The sequence below is a fragment of the Zootoca vivipara genome, chromosome 13 (assembly GCF_963506605.1).
Source record: "Zootoca vivipara chromosome 13, rZooViv1.1, whole genome shotgun sequence".
In the NCBI taxonomy this organism is placed as follows: Eukaryota; Metazoa; Chordata; class Lepidosauria; order Squamata; family Lacertidae; genus Zootoca; species Zootoca vivipara.
The window spans coordinates 37,570,532-37,595,160 of NC_083288.1; the positions used below are offsets into that span (position 1 = coordinate 37,570,532).

At 44.0% G+C, this 24,629-nt stretch overlaps 1 protein-coding gene across 1 annotated transcript; it reads right to left on the reverse strand.

The window, feature by feature from the left end:
* Positions 1 to 311: 311 nt before the first annotated feature.
* U2AF2 (U2 small nuclear RNA auxiliary factor 2) lies at positions 312 to 22,932 on the reverse strand. The gene is made up of 12 exons (XM_035135494.2): positions 22,430 to 22,932; positions 15,788 to 15,923; positions 14,054 to 14,083; positions 12,959 to 13,062; positions 11,899 to 12,050; positions 10,459 to 10,575; positions 8,519 to 8,657; positions 7,331 to 7,410; positions 7,019 to 7,141; positions 3,344 to 3,430; positions 2,123 to 2,371; positions 312 to 859 (listed from the first exon to the last, which is right to left on the reverse strand). Exons 1-12 carry the CDS (start codon positions 22,476 to 22,478, stop codon positions 725 to 727), a joined length of 1,401 nt encoding a protein of 466 aa, XP_034991385.1. The 5' UTR covers positions 22,479 to 22,932; the 3' UTR covers positions 312 to 724.
* Positions 22,933 to 24,629: the final 1,697 nt, after the last annotated feature.

Genomic DNA, 24,629 nt, shown 5'->3' on the forward strand with positions numbered 1-24,629 from the left:
CTGGACCTGATGGTCAGGGGGCCCTTTACCTTTAATGGTAGATTAAACCAGTTTCTTAATTACAAAATGCTGCCTTAATTCTTCAGGTAGACACAGATACTAATCTACAATATAGCTGGCTTCCTTAGAAGGAATTATCCAAAGTTAAGATTTATCATTTTGCTCTGTCTTTTGTTCCTGGGACTACCCAGCATTAAATCTATACATAAACCAGGCAATTTCCTATGGCCAAGGGCTGGGTATTCTCATACCCTTATTAACTTGCAACTGTGGATTAGAAACAAAGAAGAGATGTCCAAATGACACCAGGGAATTGGAAAAAATGTTTAATTATGAGAGACAATGCTAGAGAAATAGTCGTCCATACACACAGCGCAGAGGAAAGGAAAAGACAACAAAACGGGCCCATCTTCTTTTAGAGCAAAACTCCTCTTAGGAAAAAATCAGAAACATCACAGTGGGATGGGGATATTGGGGGGGGGGAATAGACAACATTTCTACTACAGAGTAACCATCACTGGGAAACCGAGGGGGTGGGCCGGGCTGAGGGAGCTGGTGGCAGGGATATAAAAGGAGGGGACTGGGATAATTGGAAGGAAAAAAAATACAGGAGATTTTGGCCATAAAATATAAACAGGCTATGTTGCTAAAGGAGCCTCTCCGGCCAGCGAGCTGCCCCTGCCTCCTTAAAACACCCCACCCCCATGCCTGGCTCAGGGTTGGGCTACCAGAAGTCTCGGCGATGGTAGGAGTCGGGGTCGCAATACTTGGTCACCACGACCCGATTCGCAAACTTGCGCCCAGTCAGGCCTTGCATGGCCTTCTGACAATCGAAGACAGATGTGAACTCCACGAAGATCTACAAGAAGGATGGGGGGGAGAATTAATAGTATACCTACCCCACTTAAAACTGCACCCATAGGCAGCTGTGGGGATGGGCAACTGGAGGAGTAAGATCTGGATCCAGAACCCTGCTGCATACCCAGCCAGATGGGTGGGGTATAAATAATAAATTATCATCATTTTGTTATCATTATCATCATCATTATATTATATTATGTTATATTATATTATATTATACAAGAGTGGGCATGCATGAAGAAGGTAGCTGAGCCACCAGCTTTGCTGTCACAACGCACCTAACCTTCATGGAATGCTTCTTGACTGCAACTAATCTATTTTCTTGGCTAATTATGCTGAAACAACTCAACCCATTCTTTGACAAACTGACCACAGCTTTGTAGTTCTCAAAGTAATAAGAGATTTGCACTGATTGGTTTTATATCAGTCTAGTACCACAGAACTCTGATGTGGCAGTAAGATTTTAACACTGACTTAAGGCATCAAACTAGATTTCAAGCTTTTCCACCTTTCCAAGAGTTCTGGCTCCTAAGTCCACTCAACAGATTAGAATGAAATGCAATTATACTTTAGCACTTTCAAGAGTCAACAGAAGTACTACACAACCCACTGCCTCTTAAATCCTGCTTTGGAGAGGGAATACCAGAAGGATCAGCAGTGGCAGGAGTCAGAGTTGCAGTACTTGGAACCCACAACCCCTTTTCTGGATCACCAAAGCCTAACTTTTTTGTTAACTGCCAAGTTGCGTTGTTGTGATCCAATCTTGACACGCCTTTGTACAAGTATGTATTTCTGCTAGAGTGGGAGCTTTCTAGCAGCAAATGTTACAGTGGTACCTTTGGTGAGGAACTTATTTCGCTCCAGAGGTCTGTTCTTAACCTGAGGTACCACTTTAGCTAATGGGGCTTTCCGTTGCCGCCACACCACCAGCACGTGATTTCTGTTCTCGCCCTGGGGCAAAGTTCTTAACCCGAGGTACTACTTCTGTGTTAGCAGAGTCTGTAACCCGAAGTTTTGTAACCCGGGGTACCACTGTACTTCAGCAATCCATCCACTTTGCCCTCCCCTTTCTAACTAGTGCTAAGTCAATGTTTAGCAACAGCAGCATTTTATCTGACATGACTGCAACTTCCTTTGTTCCTATCCACTTTGCTGTTCTAAACTCATCTGAACACCCACACCCAGCCACACACACACACACACACACAGAGAGAGAGAGAGAGAGAGAGAGAATATATGAATATGAGCAACTGCTAAGTACCTTGCCACAGCCAGGCACCTCAACGCCATCAACAGGCCTGGGAATCTCAATGGACTTGACAACACCATATTTGCTACACTCATCGCGCACATCCTCGACGATCTCCTCATACTCCTCGTCATCCAGCAGCTCCTCAGGCAGCACCATATTCATGAGGCACAGCACCTCCGTGGGGTGACCACCCATCTGCACCTGCGAGCTCATCAGGCCCGGTACCTGCAGAGTCACTGGGGTCTGGTTTATTGTGCTCTGTGGGGAAGAGATAAGAAACAGACATGAGTACCATGCCACTGCTGCCAAAACTCCATCCTCCCATGGAACAATTCTACACAAAGACCTAGCCTCAGAGCCCCGACATTGTTTCCCTTCCACTAAACCCAGAAATTCTGCCTTTTAGAGCACAGCGGGCAGCTCAGTTTCTAAGGATTAGTACGATTTTTCTAGCAGTTTCTAAGGATTGGCATAAAAGGAAGGGGTGGCAGCTGAAGTCATCCTTTGTATTATCAGATATATGAAGATTTTGGCATGTGGTTCTTGGGAACTTTCTCTCTGGTTCTAAAGCTCTGCCTCTCAGGGCAAACTCTTCCTCCAATATATAACTCAAGTACATCAGTTGACAAGAGTGCAATCCCACATTCTCTTAATCAAACTAATGCAGGTGGTTGTGTGTCATTATCAATGCAGAAAGTCACTAACCCTCTTTTTTTAATGACATTTTTACATTTTACCAGGAGTCCTTCACATGTACTGCGGCCACACACCAAAGATCCAGATCTGCTGCATACCAGAATGAGGACAAAACTGGACCCTGACAGATTGACAGTATTTTGCCCTAGTTACACAGAGGGAGATCTGAACATATGTTTTAGTGACATAGGGAAGGTCCCTGCATTCCAAATTGAGAAATCATGTCTCTGCTCTAGAGAGACTGACCCTTACAAAAAAGACAGCGAGAGAAAGAAAGAGCCTTGATCATCTGACCAAAGGAGCATCCTGCTTCTCAGTGGCTAACCAGATGCTTCTGGGAAGCTCACAAGCAGAACAAAAAGGCAACAGTCTTCTCATATTCTAGTCACTGATAATACATACTCTTCTTGAACCACTTGGCACCTTCCTGAACCCCCTCCCCCCACAAATATGTGCAAGAAACCTTACTCTTTCACAGCACCAGTCCTATCCTCTCCCTCTTCCCACCACCCAGCAGTTCAGTTCCTTCCTCACCAGAGTAGCATTCTTGGCTCCGACACTGGCTCTCTGCACCAACAGTTTCTTGTCGCCCAGCTGCATGCCATTCAAGCCCGCGATGGCCTGTGAGGGCAGAAAAAAGTGAATCCAGACACTTCAAATCTTGTGCCTCCAAGGCCACCAGCCACATACCCATCCACCCTCTGGTCCCACCTCTAAAACATCAACACAGTCACACACGCAAAGGTGACTTCTTCCTTGCCCCCCAACCAGACTCCTACCTGAACTGCACTGCCATGGCATTAATACCGTATTTAGCTCAGTTACCTGCTGGGACCCAAAATGGGCACAGAACCAAGGTGAAAAAAAGACCATAATGTTGGAAGGGGTTAAAGTGGGTCAACAAGGACTGTCTGCATGAAGGAGAAAGTGCAGAGGTGAGGTTTCAGCTTCAGCTAAATGTCATTAGCCTAGACAGACCGTTCTTTTTCCAAAATGTGAATTCCACTGCTCTGTAGTCGCTGACATACTTCTAAATTGCGCATCCCCTCACTAAGCCAGCTCCAACAGGGGCCTAACTACCAGGGAATTTCCTCCAACAGGGGCCTAACACCAAGGAAATGTTTATGTTCCCGTCTAGTCTCATACGCAAGTGTACAAGCTTGAGCAATCCCTTTTCCACTCATGGGGGCCACAGAGAGCCATCTGCCTCAGGCATACAGCAAAACATGGCAAGTGAACAGAGGAGTCCAGGCTTTAAGGCACACCCCCACCCGCTTGGAACAATCCAGTGGATGAAGCAGTGGTCTTGTCTTTGTGAATAGGATTCAAATCAAATCCCACCTTGGTTGTGCCTCATGAGCTTGCCTGGAAAATCACAACCAGAGACTTATTACCAAGCACTGTGCAATTTTCAAACATACATAAGGGTCAAACCTCTACAGAATCTCAACTTTCATTTTAAAGGGGCACAATTAGCTCTCTCTCTCTCTGTCTTCCAGAGTGTGTGGGAAGTTATCGGCAGCCAGAGCAGCAACTAGACACAGTATCCAGTACCAAAAATAGCAGGACACCAGTGTCCTGCACACCAGCTTACTGGCACCCACCCACCCCTGTTCTTCAACTTACTCACTCAGATGGCCTAAACCTACATTGCCCTCCCCCACAATGCAGTATGCCACCCAAGACCTTGACTTTCACAGCTCTCTGAAAATTCTGAATTTCGGAAACAGAATAGCTCAGAAACAAATATATTAAATTTCTGTGAAGTTGGAAACTTTGGAGCTGCTGAGGCTCAGAACATCCAGTTTTGTCAGCATCCCATCTGTAAAATGGGTCTAAATTATAAGCCTGAGCAAATGGCACCAGGAGACAAACTGACACAGCTGACATTCAAGTCCCATCCCAGGGGAGTGAGAGTAGGCAATCACCTCTCAGAATAGTTGTGCAACTAAAGCAAGCTTATACTGAGTGCACTCACTGTGAACTGAATCATTAAGCACTTTAAGAGAGCGGAGATCTTTTTTGAATTCTGGAGATACTTAAGTGTAGCACTGGATTCTTGGGTTCTCTATCACACTCCAGATCCTGTTACTCTTAATATTTTGTTGGCCAGATTCTATGTAATATTTCTTCTTGCATCCAAAAACACTGATTTTTAATAAATGAGGGGAGGGAACCTTTATGTGAACCAATTAAAAGTTAACTTCAGGATAGTCTTCAGCAATGCTATTTCTTGCCAAACCCTCACTTTTGTGTACAACATTATGAACTGATAACATGTCACCTTGCTGCAGACTGCCATCCATCATGAATCACTTCTTCGTGCCAGGGAATGGGTGTACTTTTAACTCCCAAGAGCTTTGGGTATTAACTTTCCCTTGCCTCAGAGAACGGTATGGTAGCAGTTACTCCTGGATCAGCACTTTCAGGATGCAATCTTCAAGCACGACTGGAGAGTAAGAAATCTCACTCTCTTCAACAGAGCTAAGTTAACAATCACTGGACTGTGCTGTCAGCATCAATTAAAGCTAATTCATACATCTAGAAACCTTACAGTACAGAAACTTAGAAGTGTTTTCTAAGCCACACTGAAAGCTCCATTCTTGACCACAGCAGGCTGTACTCAGCTACTCTCTCTCCTGCTAACCATTTCAAGCTTCTCTTCATAACCGCAGGAGAACTTGGCTTTTTTTTAAAAGCCAAACTTATTTAGGATTATTTGTTCTAGGCTGAAAACTGAACTTAGTAGTTGAGAGTCCTAGTACACGGAATCCGGAAAATTGAATTGTACTTTGAAAAAGCCATTTACACATTGTCCTGAGGACAGGCTCTTATAAACTGCCTGTAATCCTCAGATAAAAGGCAGCTTAGAAATTTAATTAATTAATTAATTAATTGATGAGGCAAGTGCCCCTGGGCCTCACACATGGAGAGACCACATTGACAAACAGTACACATTAGGGAAGGGATGACACTGAGAGTACAGTAAGAGGAAAGGGAGACTTCAAACAAGTGTACCCAGACCCCAGACATCCCAAAGTTATAAAACAGGCCTGAAAGCAATCACCCCAGATTCCTTGCCGAGTCACATTCACAAGACATTTATCCCAATAGCGTCTAACAAAGATCTACCTTCCTACAGTTTAAATAAGCTGCTAGTCACCCTACTTTCAGTGAACACGGCAAATTCTCCTCTGCTTCTGATGCCTTTCTAAATACCTGAGAATTCTTTTTTCAAAGGAGCACCATCTAATTCTGTATGTCTGAACCAAGATTTTAGCTCTTGCTAAAAACTCACAGCTTTCTCCTGAATGCAGAGAGACCAGAGGAGCATGGGGAAAACACACATTTCCCAAGTAACACATGGGAAGAAAGAATGCACGGGACGGGAAGCAGTTGTGGGGAGTATATAGAGACACATATCCATACACACTAACAGAGGCACTCAATTATGAAAGAAAACCACATGCATAACCCTTATGAGATCAACCCAGAAATGAGAGCTTACGCTCAGCATGCAAAGTTACCACCGACACTCTCCGAACCCTATAGGGATTTGTGGGGTGTTTCCTCTCCACCACAGGTTCCCCCCCCTCTCCAACAGGGGCAAGGGGAAAACCGGGGTGCTTTTCCTTTGGTTTATCATTACACATGCCAAAACTTGCATTTAACAACTCCTGCTGGAGTTAGCAAGCAGAGCATGTCTGCAGGTTAAGGGCCTGTTCCACCTCCTCCTGCTGTAACACAAAGCACAGCAAGAGAAAGGAAACACAGTTATTCTTAAGAGTGCGGGATGGAGAATTCACTTGGGGTCGGGGTTGGGGGGTGGGACAGGTGAAATGTGCTACGGACCCGGCTCTTCCCTGGCTGGTGAGGGGAGGGCTTCTTACCGGCTCTCGGTCGGGCACGGCGGCCGGGGTCTTCGCAAAAAGGCCGAAGCCTTCTCCGACTAACATTCGGGGAGAGTTGTTGTTTTTTTGGGGGGAACAAAAAGCAGAAGTGATCAGAACACTAACTCGATGGTGTCTGCCGCTAAGTCAGCAGCTGTGCTGTAAGGAGAGAAAAGCTGGCACCCCCTAGAGGGGAGGAGAGAAAAAAACACCCCACCTGCTCAAAGGACAAAGAACCCCCCTTATCCCACGGGAAGGTCGGCGAGCTGCTGCGGAGCAAAAATAAAAAGAGAGTACCATGAAGAGAGGCTGGTCCTACCTGGTCTGTGACGTTGATGTCCACATATTCACAGAAGGCATAACCTTTTGACAAGCCAGTAGCACTGTCCTTCACCAAATTGAAAGCCTTCAGGGGTCCAAAAGAAGTGAGCAATTCCTTTACCTGAGAGGCAGAGGACAAGGGAAAAACAAAGGTGAGCTACGAGGGCTTCATTTGGGTGCGTGCATACAATCATGATAGCATGCCACCCACACAGCACTGTGCTGAGCTAAGGAGAGTGGCTCTCCATAAAATGAAGACACTTAAATGGAAAGGAGGAAGGGGGCAAGGAGGAAAGAAACTGCTTCTCACCTGATCATCGTTAAGATAGTTTGGCAGACCCCCAATGAACAGCTTATGAGCAGAGTCTGGAACCACTGTGGACACCACTCCTGTGGGGAAAGGGTTAACATGGTCTGTTGAAAGGGTTTTGTGTCAGTCACATTTTCAGATCAAATGCTTATGGGAAGACTACCGTGTTTCTCATATTATAAGACACGTCTTATATTTATTTTTTCCTCAAAAAAACACACTATGGCTTATTTTCAAGGGATGTCTTATTTTTTTTCCTCCTCCTCCTGCCGCGGCCGGCATTGCTGCTGCCCCTATCACTATGTCTTATTTTCGGGGTATGGCTTATATTCCTTGAATGCTTAAAAATCCTGCTATGGCTTATTTTATGGGCATGTCTTAAAATATGAGAAACAGGGTATATGGGCTCTGGTCTCATCCAGTAAATCACATCCCCTTTGGTCTTCCTTAGTTAACAGGGTGCATCTACTTTCATACGGTTTTCTTATTAACTCCTATCTTGCAGTTCCTTATTGTCTTTATTTCAGTCAATTCGTAGGATTTATTTCAATCCTGCAAGTGTTTTTAAACTTCTACGATTTTTCTCCATATAGTCCACAAATTTACTCCAGTCTTTTCGGAACCTTGTCTCTCCTTGGTCTCGGATCTTGCAAGTCAGTCTAGCTAAGTCTGCATAGTCTATCATTTTCATCTGCCATTCATCGATCATTGGTAATTCCTGAAGTTTCCATTTTTGGGCCAACAATGTCCTAGCCGCGGTTGTCGCATACATAAACAATACTTGATCTTCTTTCATAATCTCCCCTCCCATAATTCCTAAGAAAAATGCCTCCGTTTTTTTGGGAAAAGTATATTTAAGAATCTTTTTCAATTCGTTATATATCATTTCCCAAAATCTTTTAACTTTATCGCATGTCCACCACATATGGTAAAATTCCCCATCCTTCTCTTTACATTTCCAGCATGTTTTACTACTCATTCTATACATTTTAGCCAATTTTACTGGTGTTAAATACCATCTATACATCATTGAAGGGAGGGAGGGAAGTCATAGCTCGGCAGAGCAAGATGAGATGGGTGAATTTAAGATGAACTGTATAAAAATTATTGTTTTGTTTTGTTTGTTGATTGGAAAAATTGAATAAAATTATTTTTAAAAAAACCACAGGGTGCATCTAGTATACTCACCTGGCACATAGACTGAAGGGTTTTCAGACATGCCAGGGAGTGGTTGGTAATCATGTGGGCGTCTGATCTTCAGCGACTGTCCCTGGAAAATGATCCCATCAAAAGCCATAGCCTGGGTAGTTTCATCCACGGAGCGGAACTGCAGCAGCAAAAACAAACAAACAGAAACTATGTTGGCTCGGGGGTTCTTAAGGGAAGAATTCCACCCATGCGATGAAAGGAGTTAAACAGTCAGTACACAAACTGTGGAAGTGATAGAATCAAATTGTTATCTAAGTCGTATACTCTGCATGCATACAATGGATGGGATTTCCACCAAGTGTGTCCCACATTGTAGAGCACTCAAGAGCAAATTCCACAACAAAAAATTATGTTATCTATATAAATAAGCAAGGCATTGCTCAGAATCTCCTGCACCCAGAAAAGCCTAGTCAGACTCTCTCCTGACCTCTCCCACTTTCCTGTGCAAAATATAATTGACCTCTTATCCCATTGTTTTCCAACACTTCCATGAATAGTGGCTCTATTCACACTTTTTTTAAAAAAAAATCTCTTTCCAAATACAGCATGCCCAGTTTACATCCTTGCCTGTGTAATTCAGTTCTTTATCCTTTTCACTGGTGTGAGCTCTTTCAGTCACAACTCCAAGGCCCATTACTAAGTAATCTGACTCAGTGCTGTTAACCAAGGCTTTTAAACTAAGCAATTTTGAATCCACTCTCCCCATGCAAGCTTAGTACTATTTTCTAAAACAGGAGGTAGCTTCAGCTAATTGCCATAAAACTCCCTTTAAAAAACTGAATCCTCCCTTTTAAAAACTGAATCCAATTCTTTTCCTATGAAACTTTTCCTTATAATTCCCAATTTTAAAACCAGAACATCAAAATTATGCAATTGCTAGGATGTAAACTTTCAGCTGTTTTGATGGTTTTGTTATTCCAAAGCACAGGAAAACAGTCACCTGTATGAATGAATGAATAATTTATTACGGTCAGAGACCAGCTTTTAGAACACATTTGAGGAAACGCTCCCAAAGGACAAAACATACATATGTATATTTGCTTCTCTGTGAGGTCAGCTAGCCTCACCAGCGTGGAATCAAGGATCTCCCTACGGGTTTCTTCAAAGAAGGAACATCTAAATTTTCTAAAAAATAGATGCTCTGGGCTTCCTATTTCCCCCAATGAACAGGCACAGAGTCTTTGGGCGTATGGAACTTTTTTGTAGGATCCTTCCAGGACCGGCAAGGGCAGGGCCAAGCTTCTGGCGAGTGTGAAGGCCCTCCTTGCGTTTTTGGCTAAGAGAAAGGAGAGGTAAGCTGCCGGGGCGGCTATATATCTCTCTGATTCTCCTATTTTATAGTCGGGGCATCTTCACAGCAGTCCTGTTGTCTTTCAATATCTGTGATTCTTTGTTTGACCATGGCTTTTGCTTGGCCCAACCCCAGTCTTAAGAGGGCTTGGGGAGCAAAACCCATTTTCTAGAGGGCAGTCACCTGTACTTTTGTTGTTTAGTCGTTTAGTCGTGTCCGACTCTTCGTGACCCCATGGACCATAGCACGCCAGGCACTCCTGTCTTGCACTGCCTCCCTGATGCCAAACTTCAGAGATCAGAAGCATGCAGGATTTTAAAGGCAGAGCTCAGAGCAGAAAAGGGCAACATGGATTGATGGCTGCTAATCCTACATCTACTTTCTTTTCCAAAATACACCAATTTTATTGGAAGACTCACAAAAAAACCTGCAGCATCTGAGTCTTTGCTTATAAAAAAATAAATAAAGCCGCTTTAGGTTTTTCCACAATCACTAGAAACTAGCAATTTCCTCAATAAAATCTTCACAATCCACCAACAGATTATGTGAAATTCTAAACTTGTCATATTCTGCATGTTCGAATCACATCCAACTGAAGGGCCCTCTAACTGTACATGCCATAACTCACCTCCAAAAATGCAAAGTTCTTGTCCTGGTTTATCTGCACTGCCAAGACAGGGTTACCAGGAGCCTGGGTAAGGCCACCAAGGCGCATCTGAGCATTGAAGAAATCCATCATAGCCTCCTATTGGGGGTCACGGAGAGAATGGAAAAGAGGAGGTTTTATGTCACACACTAGAAAGGCCTTCAGGATCACAAATGGATTACAAAGCGAAACTGCCTACTTGCCTGCTGCGATGGTAGCAAACTTTGGGGCTACGGGGGGATTGCAGTCCCACACATTATCCACTTTAAAAAGAAATGGAAACAACTCTTTGGTCTTTTTTTTATATAGAGATATTCAAATAACGACCACCCATATTTAATTCCCTGGTCATTTAGGCACTAACAGTGCACTTCTATACCAGTCTACCCAGAGGCACCACTAAATTCAGTGGGACTTATTCAAAGTATGTATAGGATTACATATTATTATTTCCCATTTCCACCCAAATAGCTGTTTTTCTTTACTCTGAATCCACCTCTGTTCCAGATATTTGGTCTTCTCTGCCAGAGGCATACCATGTGTGCAGAAGAAGGATATGAATTAAGAGCTCTGGAAAGGGATTACAGTTGGTTCAGTTCAAATGTTATGGCAGATAATGTAAAGCCCTTTTGGAAATAAAATCATTTCCTCTGTGTCACACAGTAATGTCCCTTGACAGATTTGGACAGTGAAAAAGGAGGACTGGAAGCAATGCTGGAATACTGCATAGCTCTAACTCTTAAGTTAATAAAACTGCAAAGGCTCAAGGGAGTCACCTGGCTTGGTACTACATAAAGCAAATATCCCAATCCACAGTAATATTGGAACAATTCGTTCCCACCTGAACACTTGGTAAACCGTGAAAGAAGCAACTAATGTACTTGGGGGAAGAGAATGTGGCCATCAAAAATAGAATAGCAATTATAAGCCTCTGCAGCCAAATTACCAACCTCAACACCCTACCATTTTGAACAAGAGAGAAAACATGAAACTTCTTTCCTACAGCACCTCCCCTCACCTTTGTTAAGGACTGAAGAATTTATCATTTACTCAATTCCAAAAGAGAAGAGCATTACAGTTAACACTTTCATTCCAAAATACCTGGTCTAAAACATGATCTCTCATAAAGAAATATTTAAGAGTGATTAAAGAAAGATGAAGCTAGGAGCACTGGAGTGGCTTTTCGTGGCTGTCACAATCCAACATAATTCTGGCACCTGCTGCATTGTCCTGACTCCACTTTGGAGCCCTGTTAGCAGGATGAAGAGATCTGAATGCTGAATTCAGCCTCACCTGGCTGTTTTCACTATGAACTTATTCCCCCAAAATTCTCGGCAAAGAATCTTCCTTTCAACACTCCCAACCCAAGAGATAAAATACACCAGTGGGTTCAGAGGCACATATGAAGGAACAAGCAAGTACCTCAGTGATTCCAAAGGGGATGTTTCCCACATAGAGACGCCGGGCTTGCCGTGTCATCTGGCTGCCTACTACTGGCACAGGAGTGGGGGTCACCGCCAGTCCATCAGGGGTCATCGTTGGCAGGAGGGCTGTAGCTGGAATTTGCCCAGCAGCTAGGTAAGGGGGAAAACAAGACTAGCTGTCACAAATTGAAGATTCTCAGTTGGAAATATCACAAGGCATATCACTCATTTGGAGAGACTGATAACAAAACTACACAGCATTCACTTTTTAAAGGAACTGGCACAAGTAAATTATGTTTATTGCTTATACTGTATACCACATTTTATCCTAAGTGACTTCCAAGTGGTTTATATGATAATAAACAAATGACATGCCATTAAGGGGGGTGGGGAGAGGTCAGACCTAGCAACTAAACAATTTTCTGAAATCACAAAAAGTCTAACAAGTTACTTCTCTATTTTTGGAAGGACAAAATATCATTTTCAAAAAAAGCAGGTAAGACAATATGCAGTCTTTAAGCAGCTTCCAAGCACAAAGGAATTCTTTTTTATAATTGGCTGATAATTCCAATTTAAGGTTTTTAGCACTCACAGTTGTAGGAATAAGTCTGTGTAAGTGTAATAGCAGAACACAACCTCAAGTATCAGAATCAAGGAGAGAAAAAGAGATCCAGATTCAGATAGTAGATAAATGAGTTGGCAGTTTTTAACATTCATATAGCAATGTTAAGAGACTTGTTCCCAGTTAAAGCAGAGATATAGGTTAAATGTAAAATCAAAAAGAGAACCAAGTGAAGCCCACTTATTGGCCTAGCTGTGTAGTGAGAAAAATTGATCCAGAGTTCTTCTTCCACCAAGGGAAAATATCTGACTTCAATTTGATTTCTTCAGGAATGGAGGGAGATGCATGCTTGAAATTGAGAGAACATTTCAGAAGAAAAATAAGAACCTCCAAAGGTCAACACAAGTTTGTATTTCCATTAATTTGCATGGTAGAGGAACATGTTCAAGTAGCTGCAAGATATAACACTATTTTACAATACATCAAGCAGACCTACCTTGCATGGCTTTATACTGCATGGGAGTGATGTGTTCAAAGCCTGGGGGTGGAACATCCCAGTACTTGCGAACCTTCTTCTTTTTCTCATGCCTGGGAGAACGGCTGTGGAAGGAAGACAGGGAGGAAAGGTCAGCTGGAAATGGAAAGAGCACTTCGGCTTTTGTTGAATGTAATATGAAGATTAATGTACCAGTCATGTCAACTCTACACTTGTTTCAGTTTGGGACACCATCTACATCAGGCTTCTTCAACCTCGGCCCTCCAGATGTTTTTGGCCTATAACTCCCATGATCCCTAGCTAGCAGGACAGAACCACTAGTCAGGGATGATGGGAATTGTAGTCTCAAAACATCTGGAGGGCAGAGGTTGAGGAAGTCTGATCTACATAGACCAGGATGGATAAAAATCAGATTTAAAAAAAATTAAAAATGGATTTCTTTGAGGCTATTCATCAGGAAATGATTTGTTTTAAGTTTTTCATGTGTGCTAAAATTCAGACTAAGGTTTTGGTTTTTTTTAAGTTTAACCACATCAGTTAACAAACGTGGATACACATGCTATAATATTATTGCTTTAGTTAAATAAATTGTTTAAATTGTTATTAAGGAAATGATTATTTTCTCCTTCCAATAAAGAAGAGCAGAAAAGTTGTGCAAATATAAACAGTTAATTCATTAAACTTCACAATAATTTCATAATTATCTGCCTATGCATTTCTAATAGTATAACCAAATCAGTAATTTTTGATAAAACTACTCTGAAAATTTATTATTCCAAAAATAAAACCTTCATCTGGTTGTAAATATTAAGATTATATCAGCAAGAATGAGTCTTTCTGTAAAAAAGGAAAAAAAAATTAAATCAAGTCTTGCTGACTAGTGATTTAAATCGTGATTTAAATTGATTTGATTTAAATCAAATCCATCCTGACAGAAGACTCCAGGGCCGATCCATTTTAATAGTAACCCCCAGGATGAATCCCAGCACTGAATGTGATAACTGTATCTGCACCCAAGATCTGATTGCAAGGCTGCCTCCGTTAATGGAGAAAGTGACAACCCTGTCAGCACAAGGAAGAAGTAGCAATACTCACCTCAGGGGACCCGCTAGGCTTAGGGGTGATCTGAAAATGGAGAAACAAAATGGGTTTGTAACCATTCCTGGTGGATACAACAGGCCCAGGTAACCAACTCAGTAACAGCAGCAGGGCCCCATGTGCCCTGACAGAGACTGTGGTCCAAGAAACAACAGCGTATGGCAATTGGGGGGGTCGATCGGAGGGATCTGCAGAGACCACCACTGATCTATTAATGCTGCAACAGATAATTTTGTAACTTCATTAAGAAAAAGGGAGAGAGAATAGTCAAACTTACACTAGACAGTGCATCTGTCTAGAGAGGATGTTGGACAGCAGGAATAAACCAGTGCTTTATTACCATCCGTGAACAATAAGATTCTGAGCTTTTCAAAGACCTTAATCAAGGAGTTCTCAGACTTTCATAGTTACATTATATACACACAGAGCAAAGGCAGACAGTGGTGATAGGGCTGCAACACTTATCTGAGCCAAGAAAATGGATGTGCAGTGACTAGCAGATGAGAATATTATTTAATTTTAAGATTTCTATCCTGTCCATTTCTCCAAGGAGAATCAAATCTACTGGCAAACAATGACAAAAACCTAAAACAGATACAATCCTTTTTTAAAAAAATAAGTATGTATTTAAATTGTATTCAACCTGAGTAACAAATTTCAGCCTCAAATAAGCAACAGAACCAAGCCAGCAATTTTAGCTGTAGAGCAGTTATGGTGCTTTCCAATCTCAGTCACTAAGAGAGGAACTCTGTGTGCGTGTGCGCACGCACGCACAGAGACTGTTTCAGAAGCTGTCACCGTATGAATCTGCTTTTGTGCCCCGAAGTGCTTCGCTACCACTCTCATATGCAGTCAAGAGTGCAACCTTCCTCTTTCTTGCTCCCCAACAGTTTGCCAAATTCTGTAATCCTGCCCCAACCTACAATGCACACACACCCTACAATGCACACTAAGAATGATTAATTGGATACATCGCCTCTACTAGTCTTGTGTGCTCCTATGTAGCTGTGGCACAGCTTCTTTTCATTTCAGTGGCACTTAAATATAAGGCTTTCCTAGGAAATGGTACATACAATCAACCAATTTACTTTGCGCAGAATTGCCATTTCCCTTGAACTGAATTTCAATTTCACCCTTGCTGGCCATACATTATAATCATCCAAGTTTCTGCCACTTGCTAATTCACACTGCCTTTCTTTCTAAAAATTAATCAATCCCAAGTGTTTCTATACCAGAAAGAGCCTTAAGCTTTCTTTCCCATATGAACTCCCACCATCTTGTTCTTCTACTAACATGTTTCAAATCATGATTTTGAAGTACATACAACAGAAGTTAAATTGTAGGTCTCCATGCAGAGGCAGTTTACAGTATTTTTATGTAAAGATCCTGATCAGGCACTTTATAAATAATCAGCATCTCAAAAAAACAGAGATGGTACTTGGAAGCTTTGAATGAAAGGGTTGAAAAGCTCCATGATGTTTGCAAAGAGCTTCTTTCAGCAAAAAGTCTAAATTCCTATGTTCCATCATAAGGGTGAGAGAGCCTCTTAAGACAGGTCTGCTCAGTTAAGAACAACTTCTTCATGGATAACGGAAAATGAATGAGGCAGGACTAAGTTTGTCCCAATGAATCTTATGCATCTAAGGTTTTGTCCAGGGCTTGGGCATATTGCTGGACCCAAAAAAGTGGAAACACAAGGAAAACCCAAGCTCTTCATTCTGCAACTCATACCTGCGTCTCCTGCGATCCCGTGAAACACTGCGTTGATCCCTGTTGCGCCTGTCACGGCTGCGGCTACGGCGTTTCCTGTCACGACTCCGTGAGCGACTATGGCTGCGTTTCCGATGACGATTCTCTTTATCGCGTTCTAAAGACGAGAGAAGAGCTTGCTATGTCAATGGTTGCAACATAGGAATGGAGGTCACACTTCTGGTTATCACAAACTGTTACCACTCTCCCTAGGAAAATCAACTCAAATATACTCTCATAAAATTGGAAAGGTGTGGTATGTAGAAACCAAGCCTGCATTTCCCCAGGTTACTCTTAACAGCCACTGCTTCAAAAGGCAAATGCTTTAAGTGATGTAACTTGATAGACCCATTTCTCGGAGTCTTGTCTGGTTGCAAATTACCAAACTCGCAAATGCTATATGGCAGGGATGTCCAACACGTCAATCGCAATCTACTGGTCGATCCCTGTGAGGCTTTGGTAGATCGTGGTTGATCGCCAGTCCTGCCCCCTCTCCCTGTGCTGCCCTCTATTGTTGCAGAAGGTAAGCCTGAGTTTTGAAATGGAGAATCGGAAGGTTAGTGGCGGCCCCTGTTCCTTCCCCAAGCTCAACAACTTTTGAACTGAACCCCCCAAAACAGGGGTAGATCACCGCCAGATTTGAAATTTGAAAGTAAGATATCTTTATTGTCATTGTCCCCTTGCGGGAACAATGAAATTACTCGGTTGCTACATCCACTCAGATAAAGCATTCCGCATAATCCAAAATTACAAAACCTAATTAAAAACAGTAAATATAATACAAATAACAAGTAAAATAAGATGACTTCAAAGTCCAGGCTTTCCATTTAAGGCCAAAATCGCTCTAGAGAAGAAACTGTTCCTGAGATGGCTCGTTCTTGCCTGCATAGATCGCAGTGTCTCTGAAGTTGGCCACTCCTGCTATATAGCAATGGATCATACCTCATGAGCAGGTACTCATCCAGTGCAATAGTGGCGGCTGCTAATGAGAAATAGGGTCAGAAAGCCCCCATGTGCCAAGAATAAACTTGACAGGCTGGTTAGGCTGTGTGTTTTTGTAGATAGGTTGTGCCTATGCTTAACAAGGATTTGGGATATGATATTTTGTGCCTGTATTGTACATCTCCTCAATCAGGAGTGGATAAGCTGTGGTCCTTCAGATGTTGCCAGGCTACAAATTCTTCATCTCTGGCCATTGCTCATGATGATTAGGGCAGATGTGAGTTGGAATTTAATATCTAGAAAGTCATGTCTGCCCTAAATCAAGTTCAGCACCTACCATTCTCTATAAAAGGCATGATTAAATTGCCCACACTTGTAGATGACAATGGGCAATAGTCTAACTGCCCTTGGAAAAAGGGGTCAGCGAGAACCTATAAAGAGGCAGGATAGGTTCTTTCTTGTTTCTCATTGCTAACATGCATGACAAGATTTTTAGCAAGGTGTGATTATCTCAAGATCACTTTTTACCCAAACCCAACAAGCTGGGGCTCTTTTGGAGGACAGAAAAATCCTGATGCTCAAGGAATTAACACGGCCCAATCTCTGGGAAGTTAAAACTGTCCTTGATGGGTCTCTTAAAGGAAATGCATGAAATCAGAGACTGCCAACTCTTCTAAGGAAGAACTGGATGATTGAAAAGGATACACCAGGAAGAAAATGCTGTAAGGTGCTGTTTTTGTTGTTCATATTCCAAGCATCTCTGCTTTCCATTTTTTAAAAACAGCAACTAAAGAAGCTGCAGCCATCATCTATCATTTAGCTAAAAACTGAAAAACTAAAGATTATTTGAGCCAGATGCCTGTCTTGATTACTGCTCTCCACAGCACCCCCTCATCTAGAATGCCTTCTGAATGTTCTCGTCTTCACCTTCAGTACTTGAAGCAGTTCATAATTCTACATATTTTATTACAAGTTAAATAAATCATGCCAACTGCAGAATCTGAGTTTCTTCTTAAGCCCCAGAAATTTACAGTGGTACCTCGACTTACGAACGACAACCAAATTTTTCGACTTACAAATGTGGCCAATGGCCGCACGCTTATGAATGTCTCGACATCAAAAGGAAACCGCGGCTATTTTAGATAGGGATTTTTCGACTTACAAATTTTTAGATAGGGTTGCTTTGACTCACGAATTTTTCCGTTTCCAGTGCATTCCTATGGGAAATCGAGTTTCCAATGGCATTTTTCGACTTGCGAATTTTTCGACCTACCCCTGCCCTATTTTAATGCTGCACAACAGGTAAAAGGGTGAGCAGCATTATGAAGTGCCACAGATAAAATGCCTGGCTACCTCAGCTTCTATTGTCTCCTAGAAACAAAAACATTTTCTTGGTTCTGCACAAGACTGGCTCCAACAAATAAGATGCTTCTTTTCAGGAACCGGAACTACTGTTTATTTTTATTTGGAGTGAAGCAAGTCAGAATTAACACACCAACATCAAGCAGAAGAATTCAAATTGTGACATGAAGAACTGTTTTGGACACTAGAGAAAACTCACGCAGCTGTGCTGGAAGGGAACAATACAGAGCAATGTTGTACAATGACCAGCACAAAGCAGTGTTTGTAATGACACATCTGTTGCTGTATCATGCAAGGCTTGGGGGTGTTAAGGCTCTCTGGTAACAGGAATGTTTGGGTTTCTGGCTTGGGAAAACTAATGCAAAGCAGAGGTCCATATAGGTGAAATCTGCAGTGCTTCTGTTTTATTTTCTGTGCAAGGAAGCAAAACAAACAAAACAGTGATGTGGTACCAACACTTATTTTTGAAGTTCCAAGGAGAAGACCCCGTTTTCTCCTATTGCCACAGGCTATCAATCCAAATCACTCATCTTTGTTTTACGCAGGTATCCATTCCTCCCTTGGGCGGTTTTAGTGCAAAATGTAGTGCTAAATGGCTTTCTTCAAAAGGCATTTATGAGCCAAAAGCATTCCTTTGAGGCCCTGTCACCCCTACATTCTGCCCCACACAGTCTTTGCTAGGGATTCTAGATCCAAGGCAAAATACAAATAAGATCATTTCATACTTTTTTTTTGAACTTTTTGAATGTTTCCCCTCATGTCTGCTAAATGAATGCAATCTTCTGGGGTCCCCAGTCCAGCATCAAAAATATATTGTTAGATGAAATTGTGAATATCCTTGCACATTGTCAAAGGCAAATAGCCTATTATTGTGTGTGTCTGCAGATTTGAATACTAATCCTGCATTAGCCTTAGAAAAGGAATAGAACAGGATCTCTGATCACTTCCTGAAGTCACACACCAAGCAGCAATTTTGAATTCCTCCTTCACAAATCCAACTGAGATAACTGGGTAGTAAGGACGCTGTCAGATGTCATTCAACCTACCCAGGTCTTGCCAGCTAGGGTAGACACTACGTACTTCAGGGGTCAAGTCCCTTGCTGGAAATTTATGCTCCCAGGGAAGGCCCATCTCACCACTGGGAACCACTACCAAAGGCCCATATTGACTGACACTGATAGCCAACAAAATGTTTGTGGTTACTAGGACCCTGTCCCTCCCTCAAGGGTCAAGATATTGGTCTTTGATCTTGAGCAGTCAATGACAACTGTCTGCTCCAAGGCTGAAGTTGGAAAAGATAACTGGAGCTTGTTATTTTGTAGTAGTAAAAAAGTGCAGCCCCACCTTGGGGCTGAGCAGCGATTGCCCCAGCAGAAAAGCAAATGTCAGGAAAATCCCCACCCCCACTCTACAGCTGCTTTGGGTATGTCAGAGGGCAGGCAGAACACTTGCTGCTGCAAGGGAATTTGTGGACATAACTGGTATTTGTACATACAACAGTTGCTTATACAGTTTGCCACAGATAGCAGTGATCAACTACTACTTACATCCAACTACCTAGTAAACTACCGTAGACAGAGTGAGTTTGCGTTTGCATGCCCTTTTTCAGAATTAGAATGACATTATCACATACAGCCCATTAGAAGAGTCTGGACAAATCAGATCCAAAGAAATTTCCAGAGTGCACACGTCTCTATTAAGACTGTGTGATTAGTATGATAGTAAGGCATGCCATATCAAAAAGGTCCACCTTATGCCATGCCTGCAAATAGCAACTAGTCTGATCACCTGGGGCAAACAAAACAGCCCTCAATTAATCAGGCAGAGATGCCTTACAAATGTTGGTAGCTTGCATTTTCTATTTCCATGCAGGCAGGCAATTTTTGCAGTTGCATTTCAAGGCTGCAGTCTTTATTCATGTGAACATTTGGCTATGAACTACTGGTAAATACTGTGGAAGTGCTGCCTAAATCAAGGAGCCGCCTGTGGTCCTTCAGATGTTGCTGGAATGCTACTCCCATTGTCCCTAAACCCTGGTTAAGCAGGCTAAGACCACTGGCAGTGCCTTGCCCTAAGGCAGGCATGGCCAAACTTGGCCCTCCAGATGTTTTGGGACTACAATTCCCATCATCCCTGACCGCTGGTCCTGTTAGCTAGGGATGATGCGAGTTGTAGCCTCAAAACATCTGGAGGGCCAAGTTTGGCCATGCCTGCCCTAAGGGAATCATTTTGTGTTGTATTTGTCCCAGTGCATCGCAGGAAGCACCACCAAAAATATGCAAGAGTAAAGCAATGCTACCGAGAAAGGAGCCAACATGTATCTCTATTGGGGATCCAATATGGAGAAGTGGACTTGTGCTTAAGATACTGATTCATAGGTGCTCATACCCTCAGGTGAGAGTGATGTGGCCTTCCTAATTAGCTAAGATTTGTAAAAAGGTGGAGAAAAGAGCCGAATGAAGAGAAATGGGGTAAGGTATTTTGCAGAGGTGGTTGAAAAATTAGCCGAAGAAGGAAAGAATACTTTACTCAGTGTCCATGCTAAGCAGCTTGTTTTAAAAGAGATCCACTCCAAGAAGACAGAAGGCAGAGGACCGGGGATTCCTCTCACCAAGAAAAGTGAAATGCCAGCAATCTCCTCTGACACAGTATATTCCATTAGGCTGGCAACCAATTGTGTGTGCGCGCTGGTGTTCCTCAGGTCAAGTGAATTTAGTATAAGTAATGAAGGGGGGAATCTAATTAATGTGTGGTGGTTGAGTTGTATGTAAATCTGGACTTTCCCCAAAAAAATTAGTGGACTGAGGAAAGGCTGGATAGCCCAGCTGGCTAGAGTGTGGTGCTGAAAACATCATGGTTGCAGGTTTAATCCCTGTAAGGGACAGCTGCATATTCCCCGTAAGGGACAGACAGCTTCATATCCAGGAGGTTGGACTAGATGATCCTCGGGGTCCCTTCCAACTATGATTCTATGATGTAGGGAAAAGAAAAAATGTGGTTCAGCCACTGTGGTGTAGTGGACAGCTCTGGATGAGGGCTACTGGAGATTGGATCCTTCGGCAAGTAATTCACTCTAAGCACAGACTACCTCATGGTTGTGAGGAAAGTTCATGAGATTTATGGAAGGCCAGGATAAATAAGTAAGAGGTGGGAAGAGAGACAAGAGATGTGAGAGCCAAAGTTGTATAGTTGCTAACATCAGAATGGTGAGATCCAGCTTCAAATCCCCACTCAGTGAAGCAGCTCACAGCATAATCTTGGGCCTGTCACCATCTCAGCCTCATCTACCCATCCCTGGATTGTTGTGAGGGCAAAAGGGGTGTGTGGGTATCGCCATATGTTATTTTCAGCTGCCTAAAGAATGAGATAAAGAGAGTAAGAAAACCCACAAACTTGAAAGTTTTGAGAGGAAGGGAAGAAGGGTGTTGCTCAGTGGTAACACATCATGCTATACATGGAAATGGGTCCCAAGTAGGGTTGGGAAAGCCTCCTTTCCGAAACCCTGCGCAACCTCTGCCTCTCAGCACGGAGGAATACTCACCAAGAGGAACAGAACATTCCCCTCCCATTTCTCAAGTTTACAACCCACCTTCCCTAACGCAAAACCTGCACTGGGAGTGGGCGGGAGAACCAGTTACTTATTTACTTAGCCCTCCTTTCTTCCATCATCCTGCAAGTCGGGGGCTCATGCAGGCACCGGTATGCTTTGCTCCACGCGGCGTAAAGGCTGCATCATGTGCTTCCTTTGTAGGAGGCAACTAAGCGAGGAAAGTTGGGGGGGCGGGGCGGCGGTGTAATAACTAGGCAACCTCTCTCTTTCCCCAAGAAAGTGAACAAAACGGACTCAAGGTCCCTTCCCTCCCAGAGTTCGCCTCATCGGGCAGAAAGTGGCCCGAGAGGGAAAGAGCCCTCCCCGCATTCCATAGCCCCGCCACGCGCCACTCCGTTAAGGGCGCGCGCAGGGCCACCAACGGTTCTCCTTGCCTCTCTTCCCTCCCCCGCTTCCGTTACCCCCGCGATCAGACTCCCGCCAAATAAAGCGAGAGGGGGAAAGAAGTGGCCGGACACACGAGACCCGCCCCTCCCCCCGTCGCCTCGCACAAACACGCGCGCTCTTCGGCCTAACACGGGTCTCCACCGTTGATGGGAGAACCATTTAGCCGCCCCCCACCTCACACACTCCACGGCAGCTCAGGGCCCGTCGTGAAGAGCGTGTGGCGGACGCAAGAGAGCCATCAATGTCGAAGGGGGCCGCCCCCTCCCTTCCTCTCTCTCTCTCTCCCCCACCCCCTCGGCCCACCCGCCCCTTTGTCCGCTCACCTTGTTTGTTTTCGTTGAGCTGCCGCTCGAACTCGTCGAAGTCGGACATGGCTAACGGAGACGGGACGGAGGAGGGCGGCCTGAACGCGGCCTCGCAGCTGCTCTAGTAGCTCTCGCTCACCAGCTCCTCCTCACGCACTAGGCCGCAGGGGCGCCTTCCCTTGAGTTCGGCAACTTCCGGCGGCAGCTTCGGGTGTTAACGGAAACGCTCGGCTATCTCCGGAAGACCCTTTCGAAATACGCTCGGCGGTCTCCTTAACCTCTCTAGGACAAAGCCTCGCTCGCTTTTCTTTTATTCCGAGAGCCTTCCCAGGAACGCTCGAGAGAGGCCGCCCCCTCCCGTGCCTTCGGGTTTTTCCGGAGAGCCTCGGGAAAGGCCGAACCCTGCGCCTTCGGAATTTTCCGGACAGTCTCGGGTACTTCCGCTGGCGTCTTTCTCAGCCCCGTATGAGTTTGGCTCTTCCGTTCGTGCTCCCGCTTAAAAGGAGGGAGGGGAGAGTAAAGAGCTTCTCCCGAGTCTTCCACAACTGTTTCCGGGGCTGGCGAGTATTTCCGTCGGACGTTAGCCAGTTGCTTCCGGCACAGCTCTTGCACTCTGACCACGTGGTGACCGCTCTTTATAAGAAATAAAGCCTTTGATGAGGATCAGCATGAGAAGCCCCCTGCTGGGATCGGACCAAAAGCCCAACTATAGTTCAGCATGCTCTCCTCTCAGGGCCCGACAAATTGCTGTTATAAGAAAAAACTGCTCCCTTTCCTTTATGGGGTATTCCGGAGCCCGTATAGAGTCCTTAAGTGGGTTCCCTATCTGTAGGAGAAAATAACAGGCCAACCAGAGTATATTGAGAGGCTGCCACAGAGCCTAGGGCTTGCTGATCAGAAGGTCCAGCGGTTCGAATCCCCGCGACTGGGTGAGCTCCTGTTGCTCGGTCCCAGCTGCTGCCAACCTACTGTAGCAGTTCGAAAGCACATCAAAGTGCAAGTAGATAAATAGGTACCACTCCGGCGGGAAGGTAAACGGTGTTTCCGTGCGCTGCTCTGGTTCGCCAGAAGTGGCTTAGTCATGCTGGCCACATGACCCAGAAGCTGTACGCCGGCTCCCTAGGCCAGTAAAGCGAGATGAGTGCCACAATGCCAGAGTCATCCGTGACTGGACCTGATGATCAGGGGTACCTTTACCTTTACCTAAGCCTGATCTTTATTAAACTGTTGCAACAGGGTCCCCACTTACCACATGCAGGAGGGAGGAGAACCCTGAACAATGGTGTGCAAGCCTTTATATTGTTATGGAAATCACGGGGGGGGGCACATCTTTAAAGTTGTTAAATGTTATAAATATTATGCATAAATGTATCCTTTTGACTTAACAGCTCAGGGAAGTTACCTAGTTTTAAAAATCATAAAAAATCAACTCCAGTTTCCTCCATTCCAACACTATTTTGCCCTTGAAAAGGGACTCCAGGAAGTGCCCAGAGGCACTTTGTGGGCCAAGCCTAATCCCATCACCAGACCCACCCAGGTGGCAGAGGATGCAAAACTAGGACCTTATTGTTCTTTTCCTGTGAATACTCAAGAAGTTCCTCCCGGTACTTATCTTACCCTTATGTTAATCTTGTTTATCAGTATGTTAATATTGTATGTACCTCCCCTTTTCTGACGTTTAGCTATGTAACTATGATGTAGGAATGACACTTTTGATGAAGTGATCTGATGAAGTGTGCATGCACACGAAAGCTCATACCAAAATAAAAACTTAGTTGGTCTTTAAGGTGCTACTGAAGGAATTTTTTTACTTTTGAAATGTATTATGGGATTGAGGTGGGAAGTTTTAAAAGTTCTTGTAACCCTGTTCTCAGTGTTCAGTCTTGGCTTGAACCTTCGCAGTGGACCGCGGGCTCTTGCCTGACAAGCTGGCTGGCTGAGCAGCCTCACACCCAGAATTTCCCCTAACAATATAGACTTTTGAAATTGGCCACCCTGTAGCCCAAGACCCTCCTGCCAACCTAGCAGTTTGAAAGCACGTCAAAGTGCAAGTAGATAAATAGGGACCGCTACAGCGGGAAGGTAAACGGCATTTCCATGTGCTGCTCTGGTTCGCCAGAAGCGGCTTTGTCATGCTGGCCACATGACCTGGAAGCTGTACGCCGGCTCCCTCGGCCAATAATGCGAGATGAGCGCGCAACCCCAGAGTCGGTCACGA